At 59.7% G+C, this 25,652-nt stretch overlaps 1 protein-coding gene, 1 long non-coding RNA gene and 1 other non-coding gene across 16 annotated transcripts; all 3 read right to left on the minus strand.

Moving 5' to 3' along the window:
- Positions 1-1,671: 1,671 nt before the first annotated feature.
- Positions 1,672-21,892, minus strand: MYO1G (myosin IG). Of its 13 annotated transcripts, none has more exons than XM_040454987.1 (28): positions 21,231-21,892; positions 19,643-20,846; positions 18,678-18,715; positions 18,329-18,533; positions 18,015-18,168; positions 16,631-17,360; positions 14,641-14,774; positions 12,998-13,206; positions 12,780-12,873; positions 11,974-12,139; positions 11,746-11,799; positions 11,256-11,351; positions 10,899-11,018; positions 10,147-10,371; positions 9,891-10,036; positions 9,346-9,460; positions 9,062-9,232; positions 8,810-8,880; positions 7,646-7,720; positions 7,321-7,453; positions 6,597-6,763; positions 6,100-6,307; positions 4,337-4,560; positions 3,743-3,887; positions 3,054-3,158; positions 2,791-2,904; positions 2,108-2,262; positions 1,748-1,904 (listed from the first exon to the last, which is right to left on the minus strand). In XM_040454987.1, exons 6-28 carry the CDS (start codon positions 16,793-16,795, stop codon positions 1,748-1,750), a joined length of 3,249 nt encoding a protein of 1,082 aa, XP_040310921.1. In that variant the 5' UTR covers positions 16,796-17,360; positions 18,015-18,168; positions 18,329-18,533; positions 18,678-18,715; positions 19,643-20,846; positions 21,231-21,892. The 13 variants fall into 13 exon arrangements, with proteins under 13 accessions (XP_040310922.1, XP_040310921.1, XP_040310923.1 ...); XM_040454989.1 differs by lacking the exon at positions 21,231-21,892 and having other exon boundaries at positions 19,643-20,587; positions 20,759-21,089; XM_040455000.1 differs by lacking the exon at positions 21,231-21,892 and adding an exon at positions 17,483-17,564 and having other exon boundaries at positions 18,015-18,098; positions 19,643-21,089.
- Positions 19,352-19,483, minus strand: LOC121017038 (small nucleolar RNA SNORA9). The gene has a single exon (XR_005784600.1). It is a non-coding gene; the product is annotated as a small nucleolar RNA SNORA9 (small nucleolar RNA).
- Positions 21,893-21,981: 89 nt separating the features above from the next.
- Positions 21,982-25,373, minus strand: LOC121016967 (uncharacterized). 2 transcript variants are annotated; one of them, XR_005784558.1, is made up of 3 exons: positions 25,255-25,372; positions 24,287-24,685; positions 21,982-23,842 (listed from the first exon to the last, which is right to left on the minus strand). It is a non-coding gene; the product is annotated as an uncharacterized LOC121016967 (long non-coding RNA). The 2 variants fall into 2 exon arrangements; XR_005784557.1 differs by having other exon boundaries at positions 24,287-25,373.
- Positions 25,374-25,652: the final 279 nt, after the last annotated feature.

Consider the following 25,652-nt stretch of genomic DNA (forward strand, 5'->3'; position numbering starts at 1 on the left):
TCAAAACTGCTGGTCTGGCCGCCTCTGCCCCACCTCTGTCTCTGTGTCTCGTGCTCTTCCCGACGTGGCCCCTTGTGACGTGGCCCCTTGCCACGTGTCTCTGGCTTCTCAAGGCCTGGGCCCGGAGACGCCCCCACCTCTTCTCAGGGCCAGCCTGGAGTCTGGGGGATCCTGCTTGGGTGCGGACATCCACCCGAGGCCAGAGGGGACCGAGGCCCTGCCCCGTGAGGGGCAGCAAAGGCTGAGTCTCGTGACTCAGCAAAGCCAGTGCCTCGGCTGGTGTGCTGTGGGGCGTGTGTGCCTGGATCTGCCCCACTCAGCACATGATGGCTGGTCACAGAACCTGTCCCCTCCCCCCGTCACAGAGCAAGATAAAGCTCACACTGACCTCTGACCTCGGCAGGTACGGGGCTGAGTGTCATTTGCAAAGCGCTCCTTATGTGACAAATTGGAGGATTTGTAGACTGATGTGAGGTTGAATACAGGGGTCCAGACCTTCCTCTTCCTGGCCTGTCTCCTGATCCCTCTGCTGGTATCCAGACCCTGCAGCCCGGGGAACCTGCCCGGCAGCCATGACGCTCCTGTCTGGAGGCTGGAGAAACCACTTTTGGCTCTGGGCCTGCAGCATGGAGCACCCCCAGCAGGGCTGGACCCCCAAATGTGGCCAGGAAGTGTTTTCTCCCTCACAAAGCCGCAGAGAACCCGGAAAGGAAGCAGGCTGTCCTGCTAGCCTTGGCCAGGACCACCCGCTGTGCAGAGCAGCTGACTCTCCGGATCCCAGGGGATCTGAGCACCCTTCACCATCAGCTTGCTCTTCAGAGAAGGGCTGGCTTGTCCCAAGGCCACCAGAGCTGGGGACAGACGTGGGAGCGGGCTATGTGGGACTCTCCATGGGCCTCCCGGCTGGGCTCCCAGGGCAGGAACAGCCTAACACAGCCACCCATCCAGCAGGTGGCAACCTGCCGCACCCCCTGGGGAGGCCTCAGAAGTTGTGAGCCCTTCCAGGTGGCTGTGGTGGATACATGCCACGTCCTTCCATATCAACTGGGAACAAGGCAAGGATGCTACCCAAATTTAGTGAGTCCCAGGAGGAAGGGGCCACCTACGGACAGAGATTTCTGGGGGTGGGGATGGCAGGGCTGGGACACTGAGGGACAGAGGGGCTGGGGACCCACTCTACTGGCCAGAGAGAGGGAGGCGTATCCATCTTCCTCTGGGTGGTTTCTGAACAGCCCGGGACTCAAGGTCCTTTGTGTCCCAGAGGGAGGGTTCCTGGGGCCTGGAATGCCCGCACTCAGCAGAGACACAGCAGCTGGGACAGTGTCTGCTGCGCTTAGCCACAGCCCTGCCCTGAGGTGGCCCTGGGAGCCCCAAGCTTCCCCATGGCTCAGTAGGGATAAGGCGAGGAGCCTTATGGGAGGGGAACAGGAAAAGAGACCCTGGCCCTGGAACATAAAGGGCACTTTTCCTCCTGGACTGTGGGCAGCACATCCAGCGGGTCCAGTCTGGGGTCCCTGGAAGAACCGGGTCTTGCTGCCCCACCGAACTGGGCCCCCAGGCCTCTTCCTCCCCTTCCCATGACCTCACGGGGTCAGCGGAGGATGCTGGGGTGACGTTTCCCAAGTTGTTGGCAGTTGTGCGGACGTCCACCCACAGATGCAAGTCTGGAAGGGCAGAGACACGCTTCCTTTATTGTGCGTTGCGGGGCTGGCGTTGGGGGGGGGGGGTGCGGGGCACGGCCGGCGGGTCAGCGGCTCGGCCAGAGGAGGGTGTAGGCCCCGCGGCTGCAGCGGAAATCTGGCTCCGGCTGCTCAGGCTTCGGCTCCACTGACACGAGGCGCCGGGCCCCGCGCTGGCTCAGCGGGATGCAGTCGGAGACGCGGACCTCCAGGGCGCACCCCTCCCTGAATCCGGGCGGGAGGGCCGTCAGGGGCGGGGTGGGATCCGAGGCGCAGCACCCTCCCTTGTGCGCTCCGGGACTCACCCCTGGCAGTGCGCCCCCTGTCCCCGCGCCCCAGGACGCACCCCTGGCAGTGCCCCGCCCCCCGCGCCCCGGGGCCCACCCCCGGGAGGGCCCCCCCCCCACCCCCGCGCGCCCCTGACTCACCCCTGGCAGTGCGCCGCCAGCACCCCCACCAGCTCCCCGACGCGGTTGTCCAGCGGCGGCTGGGAGCGGTGCAGACACACGACTAGGTCGTCCTGGCCCCGCGCGTGCAGCACCACCAGCTGGTCCCGCCCACTGGTCACGCTCAGCCCGGTCACCTGCTCAGCGAGGGCTAGCTAGGTTCAGCCGCCCACCCCCTCCCCACCCGGCTGTCCCTGCGGCCCCGGCGAGCTCCGCCCCCCCCGGGCTCCTGCCCCGGTCCGCCCCAAAGGGGAGGACTGGCCCAGGCGCTGCTCCCGAGAACTTGCTCCAGGACAGGGTGGAATGTTCTCGAAGGGCGCCTCTCTAACCCGGTGCCACCACTGCCCTGCGGCTCTCACCCTGAGTGTGCTGGCGTGGCGGGACGCTGAACCTTCTGCCCTCCACCCATTAATGTCTAACCGGCGCCAGCGGCGTGGCCAACGCACCAGGTGGGCCCCCACGCGGTTACAGCACCCCCTCCCCCACAGGGGCAAGAGCATGGTGGGGCAGGAGACAGGGGTGCGGGGAAGAGGGCCCCGCGGCTCGGTCCCTGCCTTTCCCGCCACCCCGAGCTGATGCTGAGTTCTAGAAAGCTCAGGTCTTCCCAGGTAGGCTCGAGGGGTGGGGCCCCGCAGAAGCCCCCACCTCACCCCCACGGGGCTCACCAAGGCCAGGGGCACGGTCCGCATCACCCGGTACTGACGGCCCGGGTCCAGCTTGTAAAGGTGCCGGTCAGTGAGCAGGAGCGCCCGGTCCTGTCTCTTGTTGAAGCGATTCACCTGCGGGACAGGTGCTTTGGGGGTCCTGTCGCACCCCAGGGCCTCCTCTCCCTGGGCCCGGGTTTTCACGGACCGGGGTGGAGCTGACAGCTCCCAAAACCTCCACCCTGGGCTGGGCTGGGCTACGGCTCTCCGGCCCCACTTCTCACCTTACGGACGTGGCTGGAGAAGAGCACAGTCCCAAAGCCGTCCTTCTCGCGGAGAGCGTTCAGTCGCTGGGCGAACAGGCCAGAGGCTGTGGGGTTGTCGGTGGCCTGAGGACAGATGGGGCCTGCCTGAGGGAGGTCCTTGCTTGACCAGCAGCAAGTCTGGTGAATCCACATGGCTACCCCTCGCTTTGGAAGCCAAACTGAGTGAGGCCTTGTGCAGCCTCCCCTGGGTTCTCTGGGGGCCCCCCTGCACGGACCGCTGCAGCCCCAGGTTCTACAGGCCTGTGCCCTCCACTGCTGCCCACCAGCCCAGAAGCTGGGATGGCAGGGGCCAGACAGGACCAGGGAAAACTTTGAGCCCCTGGCCTTCATCCCCTGTAGAATGGGGCCAGGGGCACAGCTCCCGGTGCCTGTGTGAGGGCCAAGGGGAGCCATGGCATAGGGGTGCATGAGCCCAAGAAGGGGGTGGGTGGGGGACAGAGGGTGGAGGAGACCATGTTCAGTAAAGCCCAGGCCAGCTGGTTCTGGGTGGAAAGCTGAAACTTCAGAGGCAAGGGGCTGGCAGAGGGACATGGCCTCCAAGCCAGCTGGACAGCCAAGCCCTGGGAGAGGACACTGGGGGTGGACACCGGCAAGGTCTAGCCTTGAGCCTTTCCTTGGTGCCCAGCCTTCACTGCCCCAGCACTCACAGAGGACAAGTAGTCCCGGGCCCAGGCCCGCCGGCAGCCCCAGTCCTGCCGCAGCTCTTGCAGGATCCCCATGGCAGCCACCTTGGCCTTGATCTGGGCCATGTCTGAAGGTGGGATGTTCTTCACCAGCTGCCGGGCCCGCCACCTGAAGGGAACCTGGTGGTCAGATGGACCCCATCCCAGGTCCTGCCCCCCAGAACTCACATGCATGGCCTCTACTCCCTTCCCCCATGGGACAAGGCCCAGCCTCTCAGCCTGGCCCTGGCCACCCTGTGTTTCAGCCTCCTGGTCTGAGCACAGCAGTTGCTGGGGCTCCCTCCTGGAGAACTCCTGCCCAACCTTCAGAGCTCTACTCAGATGCTGTTTCCCCCACTGCCTGGCCCCAGCCAGCCACCGTCCTCTGCAGGCTTCCAGCAAGGAGACCTCGGGGCTCTGCTGATGACCGTGGGGGTGTGGGGACCCAGCTAATGTGCACGGCCTCCTGTTTTCCCGCTTATGAAATGGGGCTTGTGAGGTGCAGATGACTGGCACCGGGGGTTCAGTGGGCGCTAGCTGCGTGGGGGAGAGCGCAGGGGTGGGGCTGAGGGCTCGCACCTGCAGAACAGCAACCGGCAGGTGTCCTGGAAGGGCTGCAGCACAGCAGGGGGCGTCGGCCAGACCAGGTCCCGGCCGTACAAGGGGGGCTGCCTCGCGGCCTGGAATCGCCTGTGCAGCTCCGCCAGGTGAGCGCGCACTTTGTGCTTCCGGAACCAGCGCATGATGGTGTAGACGGCCCGGAGACGCCGGCAGCGCCACCTGGCCAACGTGCCGCGCCATGCCTGGGGGGCCAGCCAGGCTCTCATCAGGCCCGGCCAGGCCCCCACCCCCTCCACCCACAGCCTGCTGCTGGGCAAGGCTGACCTCTGTCTGTGTCGCCCAGGGGCCACCTCCACCTGTCGGCAGGCTGCTTCCCAGGTGGGCACACAGCCCTGCCTGTCGGGGCCTCTGCCTGACCCCTGGGAGAGCTCCCGCTGTACACCCTTAGACGGAAGATCCGACACCCGCAGGTGTGGGTGCTTCCCCCCCGACGAGGGGCTGAGCTGAGCTGGCCCAGGTCTGACCTCCAACCCCAGGAGGCCCCAAGATGGGGGGCACCCCAAGAATACAACCATGAAAACCCAGACTGGAGCCCCACAGCAGGCAGCCCAGACTCAAACAGATGGAGGACAGGATGGATGGCACTGTGGACAGCCCTGGAAACATGGGGCCACAAGGACCCAGTGTGAGTCTCCTGAGTCCCGTTTCTGTGACAGAGGTATTGTGTCCTGTTCCTAAAAACCTCCTATGTGTTAGAAGAGAGAGCAAAGCTAACAATTATTAAATGCAGTGTGTTGTCACTGGCTGGGTTTGTAAAGATGTGAGAAGTAACAGTAGGACATTTGTGGAAACCTGAACACAGGCTGCGTGTGATTCAGATATACGGATGATGTTTTATCAGCGTTAGGTTTCTTGTCTGCTAAGGTCAGCATGGTTTGACATCCTTGTTCTTAGGATATGTGTGCTGAGATATTTGGGGGGGTCATTACTTTATAGAATTCAGGAAAACAGAAATACACGTGTATGAGTGTCTGAATGTGGGTGTGGGGACAGACGCACAGAGGTGGGGTAGAGGGCACAGGATGTAGCAGTCCAGGTGGACAGTAAGTAATCAGAGAAATTTGTTGACTTTTCAGTAGGTTTAAAATGTTAAACAGGGAGAGACACGGCGGCATCCCCATCCTTTAGAAACACATCCTGAAACGACTCTAAACAAAATGATTTGCTTGAACAGAACTGAGGTGGGGTGCAGGTGTCTGCAGAAAACCACACTGGTCACAGGGTGACACAACTGATTGCGGGGAGTAGGTGGGGGAGTTTGGAGCACCAGCATGCATGGTTTTGTCCAGGTCCCAAGACTTTTAGAATAAAGAAAAAAAAGTAAAAAAAAAAAAAAAAAAAAGGAAGGTAAAAAGATGGCAGCCAGATTCCTAAAAATCTTGTTCTGAGCACCTGGATCCACCCCAGCCTGGAACCGACAGCCTCAAGGACTGAGGTGAACTGAACCACAGCCATACTTTTTGATTAAGTCAGTTTTAGTCCTGGTCTGTCTCTGGCTAAAGGGGATTCCTGTGGTGCCTGGAGGTGTGCCTGTGGGCCCGTCGGTGCGCCTGTGGGCCCGTCGGTGCACGCACACCCCCAACTCCAGGTGGTGCACACCCACCCCTCCCCACTCCAGGTGCACATCCCTCCCCACTCCAGGTGCACACCCCTCCCCCCTCCCCCCAAGGTGAACACCCTTCTCCCCACACTCTCCATGGTGGGCACCCAGCCAGGCACACCTTCTGCAGCAGCAGCACGATGATGGGAATGAGGCGCGCGCGGCTCTGCTCCAGTGTGACCAAAGTCTGGGGTGAGCGGATGAAGAGCTTGGTGTGGCCAAAGGCCACATCGCCCTGCAGCCCGTGCTGCTCCAGGAGGGCACTCGCGGCTGCCCTGTCGGAGCCCAGGAGGTGGTTGGGCCACGTATACTCACAGGTCATCTTGTACCTGTGATGCAGGACGGGGCGGTGGGCGCCATGCTCTAGGGACAGGTGTGGAGCCGCCCCATTCTGGCCTGTCACACCTGGCCCATGCCACCGCCCCACATGCCACTCACTCCAGCCCATGGCCACCCTGTCCTGTCCTGCAAGGGTCCTTGCTGCCAGTGTCCTGCGTGTCTGCGTCTGAGGGGCCCTGGCTGCATCTGGGACCCTCTGCCTACCCCTCAGACTCCTCACTGGAGCCCATGGGGGACAGACACTGGGGGGATGGGGCTCCTAGTCACAGGGAGTGGTACCTGAGCAGGAACCGAGGGTAGGGCTGGCGGGAAGCAAAGCCGGCCCTCCGGACATGCACATTCTCCAGCAACCCCAGGTACTCGACCTGGTGGCGACAGTGGCCCTCGTCCAGCTTTGCGGCCACCTTGTCCTCATTGGGCTTGATGCAGCGGACGTAGAAAGGCTCCTGCCACGACAGAGGACACTCAGGGAGACCAGCGTCAGCCCCCCCACCCGGCCACCTGGCAGGTGTGCCCCTTGCCCCACTCCCTCACTGTGTGTATGGGAAGGGGCTCTTGCAGGGGAAACGGGAGGCTGAGGGGCTGTGCTGGCCTCCCTCTTGCCTCCGCAGAGGCCAGGCTGAATGTCCACATGTTCTGTGGCTAAGCAGGCTCTGGGGTCTTCCTGAGGTCCCTTTTGACTTTGAGCTCCCCAAGAAGCTGCTTTCCTGTCCCTGTGAGTCCCGCCCATGCACTAGGCGGTGGGGACAGGAAAGAGGCTTCAAACCACGAATTTACTCAGGCTTCAGCCCAGCCCAGGACATGTCATTGGCACTGTGGCGGGTTCCTGCTGGCTGGTGGAGGTGGGCGTGGGGGTGGGGTGCAGCTCACTGCAGGAGGTGAACACCACCTTTCCCAAGATGTGCAGAAGTTGGCGGGGGGGGGGGGGGCGCAGTTTGATGCACAGGCACAGACAGAAGGACCTGGAAAGATCCAAGGCGGGGGCAGGGGCAGGAGGCAGTACCTTGGAGGCCAGGTTTTCCACCAGGGCCACCATGGAGTTCTTGAAGAGGGTGCCGGCTGTCAGGGGGCGCTTGGTCACCTCTGTGATGTCCTGCTGCCCGTCTGGCCACATGGCCCGCAGGGTGGGGTCTGAGCTGCAAACACAGGCCACATCCCCAGCCGCCCTCTGGAGGGCAGCCCCGCCCCAGCTCTGCTACTGGTAAGCTTTGTGGCCTCCGTGTTAAACCTCAGGCTGTCAGCCCATGAGGCGGGTGTCAGACCTGGGCGTCTGAAAGCATGTCGTGCTTGAAGCCCTGGGGCTCGGCCTGCACCTCTGGCCCACACACCTGTTGTACAGCAGCCGCTTGAAGTCCTGGAACAGGTGGTCCCTGTTCTTGTCGATGAAGCCCTCCACTGAGTACCTGCAGAGGCAGGGCTGGTGAGGGGCCTCTGACAGCCCCAGGAAGTCCCCACCAGCCTCCCCCCTTCCCCCCCCAACACCCACATAAGACTCCCCTCTCTGAGAGCCTCCCTCCAGGAATATGAGTCGGTGGTTGTGCCCACGGTACTGAACCCTGGCTCTAGTGCATACGTGCTGTGTGGCCTGGGACCAGTGACAACCCGTCTGTGCCCTGATACACATCACATGCTCAGAACAGCGCCTACTGAGTTTCTGTAAGTATCAGTGGCAGCAATTAAATGAGGAACTCCTGACTCATTGGTCTGTTTTGACTGTGGCACCAAGAACCTCAGATTCCTTGTCTTGCCCTTTGATGACAAAGGCTAGAAATTGCTCAGGGCCAAACTCTTGGCTCCACCTGGGGCTCCGGCAAAGGCTGCGGGCATGGGGTCTGACCTCTGGCTGCACTGTCTTCTCCGCTTCTTGTCCTTGTGAGGGACAAGTAGACACTTGTGCCTCTCCCTGTGGGCCACCTCAAGTCCCAGTCCGGATGAGGTGAGCAACAGGTAAATTTGTAAAAATAGCACGGAGATTTCTGAAGGACTCCGCGGGCATTGGTACTGAGCTTGTTGGAAACACTGACTTTGGCCCCTTTGCGCCGCACCCCCAGCTCCCAACCTGCACGTCCAGGGAGGATGCCTCCATAATAGCGTGTCCCTCCCCCAGCACCAGCATGGGGTGGGGCCTAGATGAGAGCATCTTTTAAAGCTTCCAGAGGATTCTATGTTGCAGGCAGGACTGAGAGCTCTGATCTTAAAACCTCCATTTCATGCGTTTCACTTGTGTACCTGCTGACAGGCACGTCTCAAGCGTGCAAGAAGGGGAGATGGGGTGCCTGGGTGGCTCAGTCGGTTAGGTGTCTGACTCTCAATCTCAGCTCAGGCCATGATCTCAAGGTTCATGAGTTCAAGCTCCACACTTGGCTCTGTGCTGACAGCCTGCTTGGGAATGTGTCTCTCCTTCTCTCTGCCCCTCCCCTGCTGTACTCTCTCTCGCAAACTAAATAAATAAACTAAGAAAAAGTAAAAAAAAAATGGTGAGAGGGCCTTACGTGACATCCCCTGCATAGTGCTTGATCCGGAAGTCTCGGCCAAACTCCATGGTCTTGTCTGTGGGGCAGAGCTGGGGAGGGGGCGGGCCAGGGTCAAGGTACAGGGCAGGGGTTGGCACAGAAGACCGTCCTTGAGGGGAGGCCTGGCCACCAAGGTCCCACCAAGACAGGCAGCACGGTGCCTGTGGGGCTCAGACAGGGACCAGCTGGGGACAGGTGGGGCGGGGGCGGCCGCAGGGGGCAGAGGAGCACCTGGCGGCTGGTGTAGTGTGCATGGTGGCGGTGGTGCGTGTCCAGGCTCTGCAGGAAGATCCGGTCAGTGATGGTGCCCGCGGCACTGCAGGCCTCATCCAGCATGGCCAGCACGCCACGGTGGGGCCGCTCCACCAGGTCCACGATGGTGGCGTTGTTGAAGTAGTCCACCTGCAGAGCGGCTGGCGTCTCCAAGTGTGCCCGTGAGCCTGGGCCACTCCGTGCCCCAGGGCCCCCGTGCGCACCGCCCCCCGTGGCCCCCGCACACCCTTGCCGGCACTCACGCTCTGCCAGGCAATGCCCTCCCGCTCGTACTCTTCCTGCTCCTGCTTCAGGATAAGCTGGATGAACAGTTGCTGCAGCTTCTCGTTGCAATAGTTGATGCAGAACTGCTCGAAGCTGCGGGCAGCGGAGGGGCCTGCAGTTACGCCCTTCACTCGCCCTGCCGGCCCGTCAGGGGCTGTTTGCTCTGTGTAGAGCCCATGCACCCACGGCGGCCCCTCCCGGAATAGCTCCCCTGAAGTTCCCCCGAGCCGCCCCACTGTGGGGGAGCATCTCCCGCTCCAGACCCCCCCCCACCCCTCCAATGCTCCAGAGTGGATTTGGGAGTCATGGCCAGGGGAAGTGAGCCCCAAATCTTGCCTTCTTGGGCACCACTGGATGGGAAGCACAGTTGAGGCACACTCGGGGGCATAAGCCTGGGGCTAGGGACCAGCTGAGACAGACAGACGCTGCACATCCTGCTCCCTAGCCCTGCGGAGCTCCATGGGACTAAGGCGGCCCTAGAGGTTGGGGTCAGAGCGTGGGATGCGGTGGTTGGGCCGCCCACCTGTTCACAGGGAACACTTCGAAGCCATAGATGTCCAGCACGCCGATAACTGTGTCCTTGCCGTCACGCCGGGGGTCCCGGCTGCGGGGTTCCATGACACAGTTGATCCGGTTCACCACCCACTCAAACAGCCGCTGGTACACTGCCTGGGGGGAGGCCAGGAGCCAGCTGCTTTGAGCTGCGTCTGTCCTTGCCTCCTCTGGGAAGGCCTCCTGGGTGTCCCCGCCTCCCTCCCCATAGCCTGCCCCCAGAGTACCTTGGCACAAGCGTCCCGGGCATAGCTGGCCTCTGCAGCCGTGTGCCCCTTCTCAATGAGCTCCCTGCCTCCTGAGGCCACAGTGCGAGACAAGAGGCAGCGCATCACCGACTCCCGGGGCGTTGCCGTCAGCTCGGCCACGTGGTCCACCAACACCTCCTCGGCCACGGCCACATGCCCCTGCTCCAGCCCGCCCTCCTCCATCTCCACAAACTCGATGTTTCCCTGGTGATAGCGAGCCATGACAGTCAGGCTCCCCGTCCCAGATCCCAGAGGAGCCTGCCTGCACACCTCTACCCAGGGAGAAGAAAGGACAGGCAGGGATAGGGGTGTGGGGGGGCCTGGCTTCTGCCAGGGGAGTGGCCCCAGATGAGGGAGTGGCCCACAGCGCACAGTAGAGCCTTCTCCAAGGCTTCCCACCCAGAACATTACATCCGTGGTACTGCTGCGTCCTCCTGCACCCTCTATGTGCCCCCTGCTCTTCAAGCCAACTCACAGAGAGGCTCAGAGGGGTGGAGCAACTGCCTAAAGCCACACAGACCTCAAATGACAGGTGCAAGAGGCATCCGCAGGATGCTCAGACACGGACGTGGCATGTTGCAGGCCTGACCCGTACGTGGGCACACAAAACCCCCAGCTCGGGGCGGCCTCCAGGAGAGGGCTGGCTATGGGGCTGGACTGCCAGAGGCCAGTCTCCTCCTCCAGGGGTGGCCCTAGGACACCACGGCCCCTCAGCCCCTAGCCGGGCTCACCAGGTGCAGAATGGCGGCCAGGATCCGGCGCACGGAGTCCACCTCCTCGGGACTGAAGCCGATCACCCGCATGGCTTCCATCACTGCCTGGTGGTGGCTCCTCTCGTCACTGTCCAAGGGCTGCAGACGGAGGGGCTCAGCCTCCCGGTGCCACGCTGAGCCCGTGATGCCTCTGACTTGTCCTGCCTGCTCACCTGCTGCACCCCTCCCCACGCAAAGCCCCCAATTTCTCCCCGTGGATCCCCGTCAAATCGGGGCCTCTGTGGTCCTGCCGCCTGCCTATACCCAGTGCCCTGGCACCTGGTGCCATGGAGCCTGGGCACCCTGGTGCTCCTGCGGAGCCCCACCCCCACTCACATTGAGCCCTGCTCCCTGCCGGGTGAAGCTGTACAGGGCGGGGTTCCTCTGCAGGTGCAAGTCTTCCAGCTGTGAGTCCTCACAGCCCCGCAGGACCTGGAGGTCAGGCACACCCCTTCGTCAGGCCCTCCGAACTCCAAGGACTCCCCCCGCAAACGTGCAGGAGGACAAAACCGAGGGAGTTCATTGACAGTGTGGACACTGCCTGAGTCCAGCGGTCAGACATGCTGTAGACACCACGGGAGTACAGAAATATCCTGCTTCAGCAGTCAGGCATGATATAAACACCACCAGAGTCCAGGAAGATCCTATCCAGGGGGCCTCACCCAGTGTAGACACCGTCCCGATGGTGTCCAGGGAGCTCCCCAGCCGCAGGGTGGGTAGGGAACTGGCGGTATCACAGCAGAGGGGAGACCGGGAGGGAAATGGGCTGTGGGTGGGGCAGTCGGAAGGCCCTCCTGGGCGCCACCACACCCCTGCTTTGGCTCACCTGGTAGAAGGCGTGGAAGTTCCGTTCGCCCACGTGCTGCTTGAGGACCCGAGACTGAGGAGAGAAGGGCAGTTGGGCCCTGGCCCCACGCAGGGGACCCCTCCCAGAGCCCCCAGGGTGGTGCGGGCAGAGTGGGTGAGGCAGGCCTGGTGCAGAGGGGGCCCCCTCAGAGCCTGGCACCTCCCAGAAAGTGCGTCCTGCCCCCGGACCCCAGGCAGCAGGGCCCACCTTCTCCAGCAGGTAGCTATGGATGTGCCCCCCGACAGGATCTCCTTTGAAGTCGAAGTTGATGTCCATGTACTTGCCAAAGCGGCTGGAGTTGTTGTTTCGGTTGGTGCGTGCGTTCCCGAAGGCCTCCAGCACGCACGTGGACTTGAGCAGCACATCCTTGACCCTGGCGGGACAGGGGGGCCAGGCTGGAGGCCGCAGACCCGGCACCCCTGCCTGCTGCCTCCCATCTTGCGGGCTGGGAAGGCCACCTGCCAGGTGCTCTCGGAAGTGCACCTCCTTGCCTCCCAGGCACCTGCAGCCTGCAGGGAGGACAGCACACCCCCCGCCCTGCACCTCCATGCACCTCCAGTCCCAGGGTGGCCCAGAATTTCCAGCACTGGGCCCCAGCCCCCGGAACTCCACCTTGGCCCTCTCGACAGGAAGGGCCCAGGAAGAACTGGGGCTCTCACACAGGAAGCTGCTCCCACGTGGCCCCACCAGTCACAGCCGGTAAGCAGCGGGCAAGGAGGTGGACAGGCGGGCCCTCATCTGGGCCAGGCCCTTCCTGACCGTCCGGGCAACTACTCCCTTCTGTGGGGTCAGCCTGAGGGCCCAGCGTCTGTCTGTTGGCCCTGTGCACCTTGCCTCTTCATGTTCCTGGCGGTGGATCCCCCTGGCACTGGGCCTGCCTCCCCCGGGGTTGAGAGGGCCTGCGCGGGTCACCTGGAGCCCTCCTGACAGATGAGCCCACTTAACTCTTATGGGTCTTCCCCTCTAGGCGTTACACCCAGAGCCACCCCTTGGCCAGCTCTCCCTGCTCTCACCTCTCCACTTCTGCCCTCTGGCTGGGGTTGGTGACGGCAGCGATGTACTGCATGATGTGCTTGCTGGCCTCTGTCTTCCCTGCCCCACTCTCCCCTGCAGGGCAGACGGACAGTCAGACAGAATTAGCGGCTGCTCCCCTTGACCGGTTCCCTGTGCACCCCCCTCCACCGGGTCCGGGGAGGCTAGGCTACCTGGGCCATGGAGACGGGGCACGTACCTGAGATAACAATGCAGGTGTCCCTGGACCGCCGCTTCATTGCCCTGTAGGCGGCGTTGGCCACAGCGTAGAGGTGGGGCGGCCGCTCATAGAGCTCACGGCCCTGGTACTTGGCGATGGCCTCAGGCCCGTACAGGGGCAGCTCCTGGTAGGGGTTCACGGACACCAGCACCTCGCCGATGTAGGTGTAGATGCGGCCCTTCTCGAACCTGGCACAGGAGGGGCCGGGCCTCAGCGCTCAGGACTGGGGTTGTACACCCAGGTGTTGGGGCCGTGGGCCGCTGTGGGGAGCCTTGGAGGGGCCCTAGACCACCCCAGGGCTGAGAGTGGGAAGCGGGTGCGGGGTGATCTGAGACTTCCCGGTGCCATCCTGCTGGAACCCCACCCCTGCTGCAGGGTCACGTTGGGGTCCACGCTGCTCTCCACGGGGGTACCAGGAATCAGGACCACCCACTTCACGAAAGGCCGATTTGCCAAGGCCACACTGGGAAAGGTGGAGCCAGGTGGTCGAGGTCAGAGAGGAGAAAGGGGCTGGGAGGCAGTGGGAGGAGACTCGGGCTGCTTCCGTCCTGAGGCCCCCGCCCAGCCCCACCCAGATGGCTGGGACTGGGGAGGAGTGCAGGGAGGGGGCCTAGGGCTGCGGCCCCTCCCCCTGCACGTCCTCAGACCTCTCAGCCCTTCCTTTCGGGACCCCCCACCAAGACCTACATCCCTCCCCCTCTTGACCTTTCTGCCCTGGGAGGCACCCGGGGCTGCCTGCTCCCCAGCGGTCTGGGACCCGCCCTGCCCCAGCAGCTTGTGGCCCGTCCCTGTCAGGGGTTCCTCTTCCTCTGCTGCCGCCTCAGTAGAGGGAGTCCCCCAGCTCAGCTCCCTCCACACACCCTCTTGTCGCCTGATCTGCCCCCTGCGAACCATGTGGCCGGGTTCAGTGCTCCATCGTGAAAATGGAGCTGGGGATGCCCTCCCGTCTCATGGGCTAGGTTGTCAGAATGAAGTGAGGTTATGCTTAGCCCTGGACAAAATAGCTCTTCTCCTGTCCTCCTCCTTCAACAACGTGTGCCGGGCGGGTGGTGCCCCCCAGCTCCACAGCCGCCTTCTGTTCCCCCTGGCCGTCCAGCTGTCCGGGTCCTGGTGGCCACCCCATCTCCCTATCCCCTGGCTCCTGCAGGGCAAATCAGACCCCATGTCACTTCTAGCAGCCACGCCCTGCAGCACCCCAGCACCCCATGCGCCCCCCTGAGCATCATCTCAGCTACACCCCGGGACAGGGCCTGCTCGCTTCCCTCGGCTGGGGGGGGGGGGGGGGCAGGGCAGGGCCCAGCACAATCCCTGGCTGGCCAGAGAGACTGTGTGCCCTGTCGGGGCTGGCACCTGCCGGTCCCTCCCAGTCCCTGCTGGGCAGGAGGGGGCAGAAGGCAGCCAGACTGTGTGGAAGGCAGGGGTCTGGGAAGCCGGCCCATCACTGGCTGGCCACCCTTGCCCTGGGAGGACTGTCCTTCGTGCCCGGCCAGGTCCCCCTGTAGTCACCCAGACAGTGGTCCGGGTGTGTGTGTGTGTGTGTGTAAGCACCACCCCCCCAACCTGGGCTGACAGGGACCAGGGAGCTTGGGGGTGGGGGAGGGGGCCCGGTGCCCTGCGTTCACCTGAGCTTTAGGTTTTCCATGAAGTCCTCCATGGTCACTTGGTCCAAAAGCACAAAGTCGGCTTTGCCGCAGTCAGGGCCTTCCTCATCCATCCTGCTGGCGGGAGGCACCCGGGCCAGGTGGCCCCGACCTTCCTGTGCAGAGGGACAGAGGGGAGGGTGCTGGGAGCAGGCCCAGCCCTCTGGGCCTGTCTCCCTGGGCGCGTGTGGTAAAGGAGGAAGTGGGTTCTGGCCCTGGGGAGGGGCTGCCCTCCCCCCTTGCCACTCCCTCCTGAGAGGGGCTTTCACCCTTGCTTCCTGGTTCCCCCACCCAGAGGGCGGTCTCCCGACGGTGGAGGCACTGGGGGCTCTGGAAGGTTTCTGCTGACTGCCTCAGTAAGCTTGGACCCTCTGTGGTCTCTATGCCCACGCCTTGGCCCAAGCAGGGGGGAGGGTCACTCGTGTGGCTTGACGTGGTCATGGCTGCCAACCCCATGTGTGTGAACTCTCAGAGCTCAACACTAGGTGCGTTTTAGGGTGGGTACCTTGTGTCTTGATTAAGAGTGGGGAATGCTGAGGCCCAGAGCTTGGGGCTGGGGTCTAGAATAACATTCTTGTAATTGTGCAAGGCCACACCAGATGTAATTGTGCAAGGCCACACCTGCTCCAGGTCAGACTGCACCACACCACAGGGCTGGTGGCCTGGGATCCTCACGCTGAGGCTGAGGCTGAGGTGCCACAGGAAGCCTGTCCCCCCCTCCCCCGGCCTATCCCTTCAGTAGTAAGTATCAGGAATAGTAGAGAGCTCTCTACAATGGGCAGACCGGCTGGCTCAGATTTGTCTCCAGCCTCCTTGACCCCATGGCATCCTCCAGGCGGACAGTTCTGTCTCCACCCGCTGGGTCATGCAGAGGCCAGAGTATCGGCCAAAATTGAGTCATCCGTGGGATGCTTTCGGGGGCCTGTACTCAACTAGTCTGTTTAATAACTGCCTTTCAATGAACCCACTTTTTGAACTGCAGTAACCGACATGCAAGTTAAGGGATTTTTTTTTGCCCCTCAAATTCATTAAGATGAATACAACCTAGTAAGACTGGGAAATGCTTATTCAAATGCCTGATTAAACTGGGCGGGCACCCTTGCACACCCTCTTCTCTTGGGAGCTGTTGGCCTGGCCCTTCCATCAAGACAGGCCTGGTGCTTTTGAAGGGCTTTTCCACACCAGTGCTCAGGAGAATCTTGATCCAGGATGTCACTTCCCCAATCTCCAACCCATGGGGTCCCCCGTCCCCCAGCATGCATTAACACTAGAGGAACTCAGGTGAGGTCTGAAATTCCAGGGACACAAAAACCTGAACGGAATCAATTTTCACACCACTGGATAGTTCTCTTTGGGTTTTTCCTGGTAGAAATGTCAAGACCATCCTGAGCTTGGGGATTTGGCCCCTGGGCGGAGCTTGCTATGGGCTTTATGGGCTGTCAGTGTGACCTCGGGCCTAACCACTCTTATCTGGAGATGGGGATGACATCACACCAAGTCCTTTCCCTTCCTGGTTGCCTCCCCATCTTGGGGGGCACGACAAACCCCTTGTGGGATTTCAGCTGGGGCACTGAGCAGGAGCACAGGGGGTGTTTCACTCTTCTGACCTCATGGGGTCAGCGGAAGTTCCAAGATGCCTCCCTCAGCCAGGTCCCTCTCCTTCCCGGCCCCACCCTGGCCCCTGCTGATGCCCTTGATCTTTTTGGTTTCTCCCTGGCAGGTTCCCAGATCACTCAAGATTTACGTCCATCTGGGGTGTCTGGGTGGCTCAGTTAAGTGTCCGACTTCTGGCTCAGGTCATGATCTCGTGGTTTGTGAGCTTGAGCCCCGTGTCAGGCTCTGTGCTGACAGCTTGGAGCCTGAAGCCTGCTTCAGATTCCCAGTCTCCTCCTCTCTGTGACCCTCCCATACTCATGCTCTGTCTCTCAATAATGAATAAACGTTAAAAAAAAAAAAAAAGATTTACACCCACCTGACTGGGGAGGGCGTACCGAACCGCAGGCTGCTGCAGGGAAGGCCCCACCAGGGAGGGCACCTTGTCAGCCACCGCCCACTCTTCCCCCTCCACCCCGGGGGTTTCCTCCCAGAAAGTACACTTCTGGTGTGGCCTGGAGTTACACCTGTGGGCACTGTGCATTCACACTATCAGTTAACAGACTGACCGCATGCATGACCGCACATGTTTTCTGATGCAAGCCGGGCCTGCTGACATTCCTTGCCAACAGCCTCACCAACATGAGCTAAATAAACCCCTAAACCTGGGAGTGGGCAGGTGTAGTCCACCAGAGGGCCGGCGTCAGTTTTCCAACAAGTCAACTGCGTGTGCATCGCTCACACTGAGTGTCAGCCCACACATGGGCCTGGCCACCTGCATGTGTGTGCAGGTGTGAAGATGTGCCCCACACCCAGGTCTCACCGCGCTGGTGAGGACTAGAGGGGAAGGAAATCCGTCAAGGCAGCAGAGGCTGCTCTGAGGCTCCAGGTAAAGCTCCTGATGGTAGGGGGCTGGCGCCCCATCACCTACACAGCCATTTGCAAAGACAGGAGTGACAAGAAAGGAGACCCCTCCGGGCTGAACCACACACTGAAAAGATTTTATTAACTATCCTCATCTTCCCACACAGGAGCTGTCAGAGGGGCCGGGGTGACAATGACAGTGACGAGCCTTGTTTTGGAAGCAGACAGCGCAGCGGCATCCAAACCTGAGATCAGAGAACGCCAGTTAGAGTTGCACACCAGGCCCCAGGCCACCCTGACCCCAGCCTGGGCAGAAAACAAAAAATTCCAGCTGCCTCCATGAAGGGGAGCATGCCAGGACTCGCACCTGCTTTGAGAATGGGAGCAGCACAAGGGCATGTCTGTGGTGAGGCCACACCTTCAGGCAGGAGGAGGAGGGACTTGGAGGCCTGCTATGAAAAATTAACTTGAGCACAGCCAGGGACTCCCAAATGTCAGTTGCCATAGAGGCAGGGACAGAACTGGACCAGGATCCACACCCCTGGCCACACCGTGAGCTAACCAGCCCTGTGACGGGACTCAGCAGCAGCCTGGACTTCCCAGGCCAGCACACCACCAACCCCGGAGGTTCCTGGGGAAAAGGCTGCAGGTCGAATCCAAAACCACCAAGGCAATCAATACCGTGCCAAAGAATCAGGGCCTGAGGAGTCCAGGTATTAGACCACTATCGTCCAAAAATAGTCTCGTGAGCTTGAAAGCAATTAATCTTTGTGGGACTCCATCATCTGATTTTCAATATGGGAAGATCAGAATAAGTTGATGGTTTTGAACTTCTCCGGCAGGGGACTCAGGGAAATTAGTAGAGGTGAAGTGAAGACAGACCTCTCTAGCACACTCACCACTGCAGATGCCAGGAATGGCTTGGCAGCCACCGAGGCCATCTCTCAGGGCTCTTGCGTCTTGGGATTGCGGTGGCTGACACACTGGGGGACCGCGGACAGTACTGTCATGTGCTGGGCAGGGTGACAAAGTGGCCCGCCAGTTTCAAGCATGCTGATAGGACACAAAGGCCCTTTGATTACAGAGCTGACCCTTCTCAGCAGCAGCAGTCAGGGCGTCGGCATCTTCCCCCAGTCCCAATTCCCACCAGGGGAGCCGGAAGACACCCACAGACAGGGAGGGCTGCGTGTTACAGGAAAGCCAAGCCTTTTACCTGCTCTCTGCCCCAGAGGGAGGCACTCCCTTGTATGTCCCAAAGCTGGCTGCTATTTGAACATCTGAAGATGGGCCAGAGTTCAGTCAATGCCTTGCTCACAGGACCGCAGAAACATGAGACTGAGTGTGTCCTCGAGGCCGGTGTGGTCAGCGTCTGCACGTGGACTGAAGAGGCAGATCCCAAGTCTGCTGAAAGCCTCAACCTTCAGAGGAGACGTGGTGTGACCCGGCCACCCAGAGGAGCTATGCTGCCCTGCCATGACCACACTGGCCCATCCCTGACAGCACCCAACAGCCCTCCAAGGCCAGGACACCCCGGGCATTCCCCTCCCACCTAAGCTTCCCACCCGCTTCCAGATTCCACTCCTCCCTCTGGGTCTGGCATCTGGAAAAGGGCAGACAGTAAGTAGGGTGGGAGAGGCCTGCTGTGAAATCGTGATCTGCCAGTTTCTGGCTGGGCAACCCTGGACGTGGGCCCGTTCCATATTGGACCCAAGACCACCTCTCGGGGGTCCCCAAGGATTTGAACTGGGGGAAGAACAAAGACCAACAGGGGTGCCCTCCTTTAAGATGAGCACACGCTGGCTTCACCCTCCAGCAGCCCCACTGCAGAATTTCACCGTTTTTTTCCTACAATTTGTGATATCCCATCCATCCATCCATCCCACCGGGCTCGTCTGGCACTGTTTTCCACTCATCATTCCCGGAGGCTCCCCCTTTACCACTCCCCCTAAACTTCATCTCCAACTTTTGCAAGGCTTTTAAGGACAATAAAATAAAATCTGCAGCGAGCGTGAACACAGCAAACACCCCCAAATCCACAATAACTTCTGTAGATGTGAACGTTCTGTGAGCTGCATGGTCTCCAACGGTAGCCACTTGCCAAAGGTGTGTCTCCTGAGCACCTGCCAGGTGAGCAGTGAATAAAAACCCGGATTTGAAACTTTACTTCCTCTAAACTCACGTGGCAACTGCAGATGTTTACAACGTGCAGCACATCAGAAATGGAAAAAACGCGGTGATCTGTTCGAAATGTCTATAACCTTGCTCTGGATGGAGCAGGGCAAGGCCTCAAACCGTTTCCCAATGTTCTTGCAAGCACTGAAGGAATGCACGGGGCCACCCCAGACCCAGGCACGCTGGAGGCTTGCCGCTCACCTGCCCGAAAGCCCCTAGGCCTGGGGCACCGGCCCGGCCTGCACACCAGACGGGAGGCGCTACCTTCAACGCTGTCCCCCACGACCCTGGAGCTCCTGAGCGGAACTCCCTCAACTTCCAAGAGCAGAGAAACAGCCGTACGACCGGTCATTACCCAGAGCTGCCCTCCTGCCAGTCTTCCCGGCAAGTACTCCCCAGCTGCGATCAGTCTCCGGAACGGCGGGCCGAGACCCCCCGAGCACACTCGGCGGATTCCGCCAAGGGCTTCCGGTGAAAGCGGGGTGGCGGGCGCCGTCGGCCGGGGAGCAGCGGCGTGAGCGGCGTCACTTCCCCGAGACAGCGCCGCGAGGAGGACACGCGGTCAGCCGGCGCCGGGACGCCGCCCCCGGCCGCGACCCCATCCCCGCGGCGCTGCCCCCACGGCCGATCCTCCTCTGGCCTTAGCAGGGCGCGAGCGCCGCCGGGTACCCGCGATGGCCTCGGATGCCCAGGCCCCCCGGCAGCCTCCTGTCGCCAGCGACACATGGCAGCGCCGAACACAAGTCAGCGCGCCGGAAGCCGGCCGCAATGACGTCACGCAGCGCGCCGGAAGTCGGCCACCGGGAGGACGCGGGCGGAAGTCGGGTAACGGCTGTCCGGGGCCGCGGGGGCGTGGAGTGGGGGGCCCGCGTCCTGTCCGCTCCCATCGGGGTGCGCACCCCCCTTTCCGCCTCACGGCCCTCTCCGCTCGAGTGGTGTCCCTGACGGCTCAGGGATCCGGGGTCCCGGCGCGGGGAGGGCGCACGGCCGGCGGACAGGGCCGGTCCCGCTGGGCTGAGCGCGAGAGCGCTTTCTTTGTCGTCGCCTCCCGTGAGCGGTTTGCCCGTGGTGCGCAGCCCGTCCCGGTCTATTCTTTCGCTGAAATAAAAGTATTTCCTTCTCTTCTGCTTTTGTGGAGCGCTTGACTGGGTTGGGAGGGCCGCGCCGGGGAAGGTACTGAAGCCGGAAAGGGTGTGGCTGGTCGGAGATTGTAGGGCCTTCTCCGAGGGGACCGGGGGCACGGACTGCACGTTCGGGGGTCTGGGATCAGGGATCAGGCTCGCAAGGCGAGAACGGAGTTCTGTAAGTAAAGAAGAGCTGAGCAGTGCTCGAAACTCATTTTACTTACGGCACCTGCTAATTCCATTCAAGCACTTCAGCGTATACGAATCCCATTATGTATTTTATTAAATCTCATGAGACGGGGCAGGAGTTTTACTTCCAGATTGCTCACATGGAAAATAACATTTACCGAAAGAGGTTAGGAGGCTTGCTCATGATCTCCTGGAAGGCTAGGTTTTTCTAGCTCAAGAGTTTGGTGCTGTTTGCCTTCCGTGAGTCTGCCACGAGATAGAGAAACGGTGTAAGGGTGTGGGTGTATATGTGTGACCAAAAAAGGTGGGCTCTCCCCAGGACGGAAAGAGAAGAGCTTCTTTCTAAAATCATAACAAAATTCACTAGAGAGGAGACGATGCTCTATGGAAACTGTTTTCCAAAGAATAAGAAAGTGCCAGTGGCTTCTGGGTGGCTCAGTCAGTTAAGCATCTGACTTTGGTTCAGGTCATGACCTCCCAGTTAGTGAGTTTGAGACCCATATTGGGCTCTGCACGGATGGCTCTAAGCCTACTTGGGATTCTTTCTATCTCTGCCCCCCGCCAAATAAATAAATACACCTAAAACAAAAAGGGTGCCGAAACATTAAATACCATAGAACCAAAGCTCACTTGAGTTGTACAGGGAGGGTGCATGAGACAGGCACAAAGGGAGACAGACCTCTCAGCATCATTTTAACAACTTAACAGACTATCGAAAAGAACTTTCTTCAAATCCACATCTCCAAAGAATAACTCCACTATTCTTCCAAGCCAACTGGGATATATGCCTGGAAAAGAATATTACCAATTTGGCTTTGGAAGAATACATAAGGAGTTACAGCCAAGGAAATGTCAACGGGGAGCTAGCGGGGTCTCTTCCACAGGAGGCCACGCAGGGTGGCTGTACTCCACAGGGACTGTCACAATCTAGAGTTGGTTTGGTCCTTTATCATTTACAGGCCTGGAAACTTGAAATTACAAAGAGAATTCACTTGAAGTGAGTTGAAATTCTTTTCTTTGCTGAGTAAATCAACCCACTGGATTTGTCATGGGCACAGCATGGCATGAGGTGCATGTGTCCAAGGACAACTTGGAGACCTCTCGTTAGTTATGTGCTTTTTAGTCTCATGAGGGAGATCCTGGATGGGGGAGAGGGACAAGAAAGAAAACACTGAAGTCAGCCTTCAGAACAGTGAAAAGATTCACTTAAAAAAAGGGGGGGGGCACCTGGGTGGCTCTCTCTGTTGAGCATCTGACTCTCGGTTTTGGCTCAGGTCACAATCTCCCAGTTCGTGAGTTTGAGCCCCCAGTCGGGCTCTGCACTGACAGTGCAGAGCCTGCTTGGGATTATCGCTCTCCCTCTCTCTCTCTGCTTCTCCCCTGCTCAAGTGCCGTGTGTGCATGTGTGTGCATGTGTGTGCGTGTGTGTGTGTGCACACGCTCTTTCTCTTTGTCAAAATAAATAAACTTCAAACAAACAAAACCCACACCAATTAGCTGGAATCTAGCCAAGACATGAGTCCATAGAAAACTGTCTTTGAGAGGGTCAGTTGAAGATAAATCTTCACTTGTTCAGGGCTTTCTTGAACACTCGAGAGCTTAACCAGGGGAGACTGTGTCCGTCTTTGCCTGGCCAGGTGCACATCATTTGTCTCATTAGAACTCGGACACAGAGAGGAATCCCACACAGTCTCTAAAGGGCCTTACAGTCTAGTAGAGGAAATGTCCTAACATTAACTCTAGCTAATTAACTCTAGCACCAGGACACACAAAGTATTCTGGGGCTGGAGGAGGGAAAAACTGCATCCAAAGATTGAGTGGAGGAGAAGATACTTGAGATGGGTGAAAATGCCCAACAGTCAAGTCCACTAGGGATAAACCTAATAGACCAGGTCTGGTTTATTAACCTGTTGCAAAGAGAGAACCCTAGAGATTTCTCCATTGTGTCTCATGAGGAGACTGGAGAGGGAATTTTGTAAGGTTTGGGGTTGCACTGAATAATTCTGAGGAGGGGAGAGGGGAAGTGAGGGCCATCTTCAGATGGTTGCTGTCACGAAGTGTGGACCACTTAGTAACTGGATCTTAGGTATTTTTGTTCATGAGGTGGGGCCACAGAGCAGGCTATGGAGGTTACTGGTAAGAAGGAAGAGGCTGTCAGGACACTTCACAGCTGAGTTGTGACCTTGGGAGAAATGTTTTCTGTTAACACTGCACTGGCTCATCAGTGCCTATTATGAGAAACTGAATATACAAGTGGCCAGTGGCCAGACCATTTATGAAAATAGGCCCACGGCCTGCAGCAGCCCGCCCAAAACCAATGCCTCCTCTGCAGAAGCCCGCCCAGGAAGCCGGCTGCTCGAAGTCAGACTTGGGGCAATTCGGACTGCTGGCTCTGGTGACAACCCAGAAAGCCATACAATACCCTCTGACAGTCCAAATAAGCCAGATGGCCAGGACTCGGTCAATAACTGACATCTTACCTAATTTTTGTTCCCGGGTCTAACTAAGGACCAACCAAGAGAAAATCGAACACAGGAGATGACCCACTTCTCTAGAGTTCATCTCTGCCTCCCTCAGGCCCACAGCCCCCATCAGGGCACCCCTGAGTCCCCCTTTTCCACCATGAAGCTCTCCCCCTCCCTTGCTGCCTCTGGGCCTCTACCAGGCCAGGTGATGGAGTGACTCCCTCACTATCGCAGGCTCTGAACAAATAGCCTTTTCTTGTTCTCATTTGGTGGGTCCTCATTATTTCCCTGGGTTCAAAGAGCTCCTGGGTTGGTGAGCACATGGTGGTGCTGGTGGATTGGTGACCTGGAGAGACATGGAACCCCCGTGTGTCCGTCCCTATACCTTGGTCCAGACATCTCTTTCATCTGGAGGCTTACCTGTAGCTTTTGTCATATCCTTTTATAATAAGTTGGTAAACAGTCTGTGAACTCTTTCTCTGAGTTCTGTGAGCCGCTCTAACAAGTTAATTGCACCTGAGGGAGGGTCATGGGAACCCCAATTCATATTCATAGCCAATTGGTCAGAAGCACAGATACCACTTTGGACTTGCGGTTGGCGTCTGAAGTGTAGGGGGTCTTGCAGGATGAAGCCCTCCACCTGTGGATCTGATGCCGTCTCCAGGTAGATGGTGCCAGAGTGAGTTACGGTGGGATACCCAGCCGATGTCACAGAATTGCTGGGTGTCAGGATCTGGTGTCACATAGCTGGTGTCAGAATCGCTGCAGGAGCAGTAGCTGTTAAGAGTAAAGGAGACACAGGAGGAGAGTGGTGTTTCCTAAAACATGGGCTACCGCAAGCTGTAGTAGTGTTATGGGCTGCACCACCCACTGAGAGTATAGAAAAAGGTACGTTAGTGGGAGACCCAGAAGACCAGACCTCCGTGCTGGGGTGGGAGCCCTGGGCTGCACTGCTCATGTTTGCGGGGGTGGGTGCCAAACGACGCAGATGGAAGACTGAAAGATCATTTCCCCCACCTCTGCTCTATATGCCAAAGGGCCTGGAATACCTTTGGGAGTGCTAGGGACCAGCTATTTATTTGGTATCTGTCTCAAATAGGGTCCAAGGGATAGGCCAGTAAAAGTAAAGAGAGCTCTGAAGAATGGGAGAATAGTAGAGGTAAGAAGGAGCCGCTATTCTGAGGGCTGGGATAAAGCCCCCGGGGGAAGGGATCTCCTTACCCCCAGGGCTGAGGTCCAACTTGCTTGGAGATAGCCTAGCTACAGCTCACCAAATGGCGGAGAAGCGCTGGCAGGACGTCTGGCAGTCCCTCCGGAGTGCCAGGAAAGCTGTTCAGGGGCGCGCCTTTGCGGCTATAGGGCAGGAGCTGGAGCAGCGTGCTGGCAGCCTGTACCGCGGAGTCGGGTGCTCGCGGAACCTGGAGCTAGAAGAAGCCGTCCTTGGTGCGGGGAGGTGGGCTCCGGGGAGGCCTCTCGTTCTGCAGCTGTCAAGGGAACTCACTGGAGCCGGGCAGCAAAGCCCCTTCCTCCCGCACTGCTTCCCAGGGGGTTTCTTCCCCGGCACACCTCTGCAATGGCCCACCTGGCAGGGGAAGAGCGCTCGGAGGGCCCAGCTCCATCCTGCAGTGCATGGAATGGGAGTGAACGCGGAGCTAGAGATAACACACTGACAACCGGCGCAGCAAGCAACATTGTAAAACATCAGTGGAAACAAGTAATGGTTTGTTTGGTATCAGTTTACATTCTAGCTGTGCTGCAAGGTTCTGAAAACATTTTTTAAACTTTTTTTTTTTTTTTTTTTTTAATTTTTGAGAGAGGGCGTGAGCTCGGAGGGACAGAGAGGATCCAAAGAGGCTCTACGCTGGCAGCACACAGCCAGATCCGGAGCTGTAACCCACGAGCCACCCACGAGCTGTGAGATCATGACCTGAGCCTAAGCTGGGCGCTTTACTGACAGAGCCACCCAGGAACCCCTGTGCTGCAAGGCTCTTTCTTGCTAGCAGCTTGGCTTAGTGGCAAAATAGTGTCCTCCTGTTGCTGGCTCCCACTTGCAGCGTGGCGGGCAAACCACCAGACTCTCCAGACTCGTCTATAAAAGGCGGCAGTTACCCTGGTGACCCTTAAGGTCATTGACTGTTACGGTGACTGTTCTGCTAGGACCCAGGCGTTGCTAGTTACTGCATCCCCACCTTCCTGAGGGCTTGTCTGAGCAACACAGGCACTGCAGCAGAGGAAGTCGCGAAAAAGGGCATGGCTGAAGCAGACGGAATTTAGGCGCAGATTGAGAAAGATAAAGGAAACGGCTTCGCCCCGCTGGCCCCGCCCAAGCCTTCCGATGGCCCCGCCCCCAGCCCCCAATCTCCCTTCCCGCCAGCCACGCCTTCCTATTCCCGTTGGCCCCACCCACCCATCCGGCAGGCCCAGTCCTGGGTATCCTACCAGCCCTACCCCCTTCCCCTTCCTGTCCTCACCTTCCGGCCGGCCTCGCCCCTTCCTGCCAGCCACGCCCTCCCTCCCCGCTAGCCCCGCCCCACCCGGCGGCTTGCACTCAACTCACTTGGCTCGCCCCCGCCTTCCTGCCAGCCCC

The sequence above is a fragment of the Herpailurus yagouaroundi genome, unplaced genomic scaffold, assembly GCF_014898765.1.
Source record: "Herpailurus yagouaroundi ecotype Mexico unplaced genomic scaffold, PumYag 214, whole genome shotgun sequence".
NCBI classification, from domain to species: Eukaryota; Metazoa; Chordata; class Mammalia; order Carnivora; family Felidae; genus Herpailurus; species Herpailurus yagouaroundi.

Excerpts from the sequence above, each read along its gene's own strand:
- MYO1G (XM_040454988.1), bottom strand. The coding sequence starts at position 16,795 with ATGCACAGTGCCCACAGGTGTAACTCCAGGCCACACCAGAAGTGTACT. Across the intron at positions 6,308-6,596 it reads TACCCTCGGTTCCTGCTCAG|GTACAAGATGACCTGTGAGT; the intron begins GTACCACTCCCT and ends CCTGCATCACAG. Across the intron at positions 3,888-4,336 it reads TGCCGGTTGCTGTTCTGCAG|GTGGCGGGCCCGGCAGCTGG; the intron begins GTGCGAGCCCTC and ends GGTTCCCTTCAG.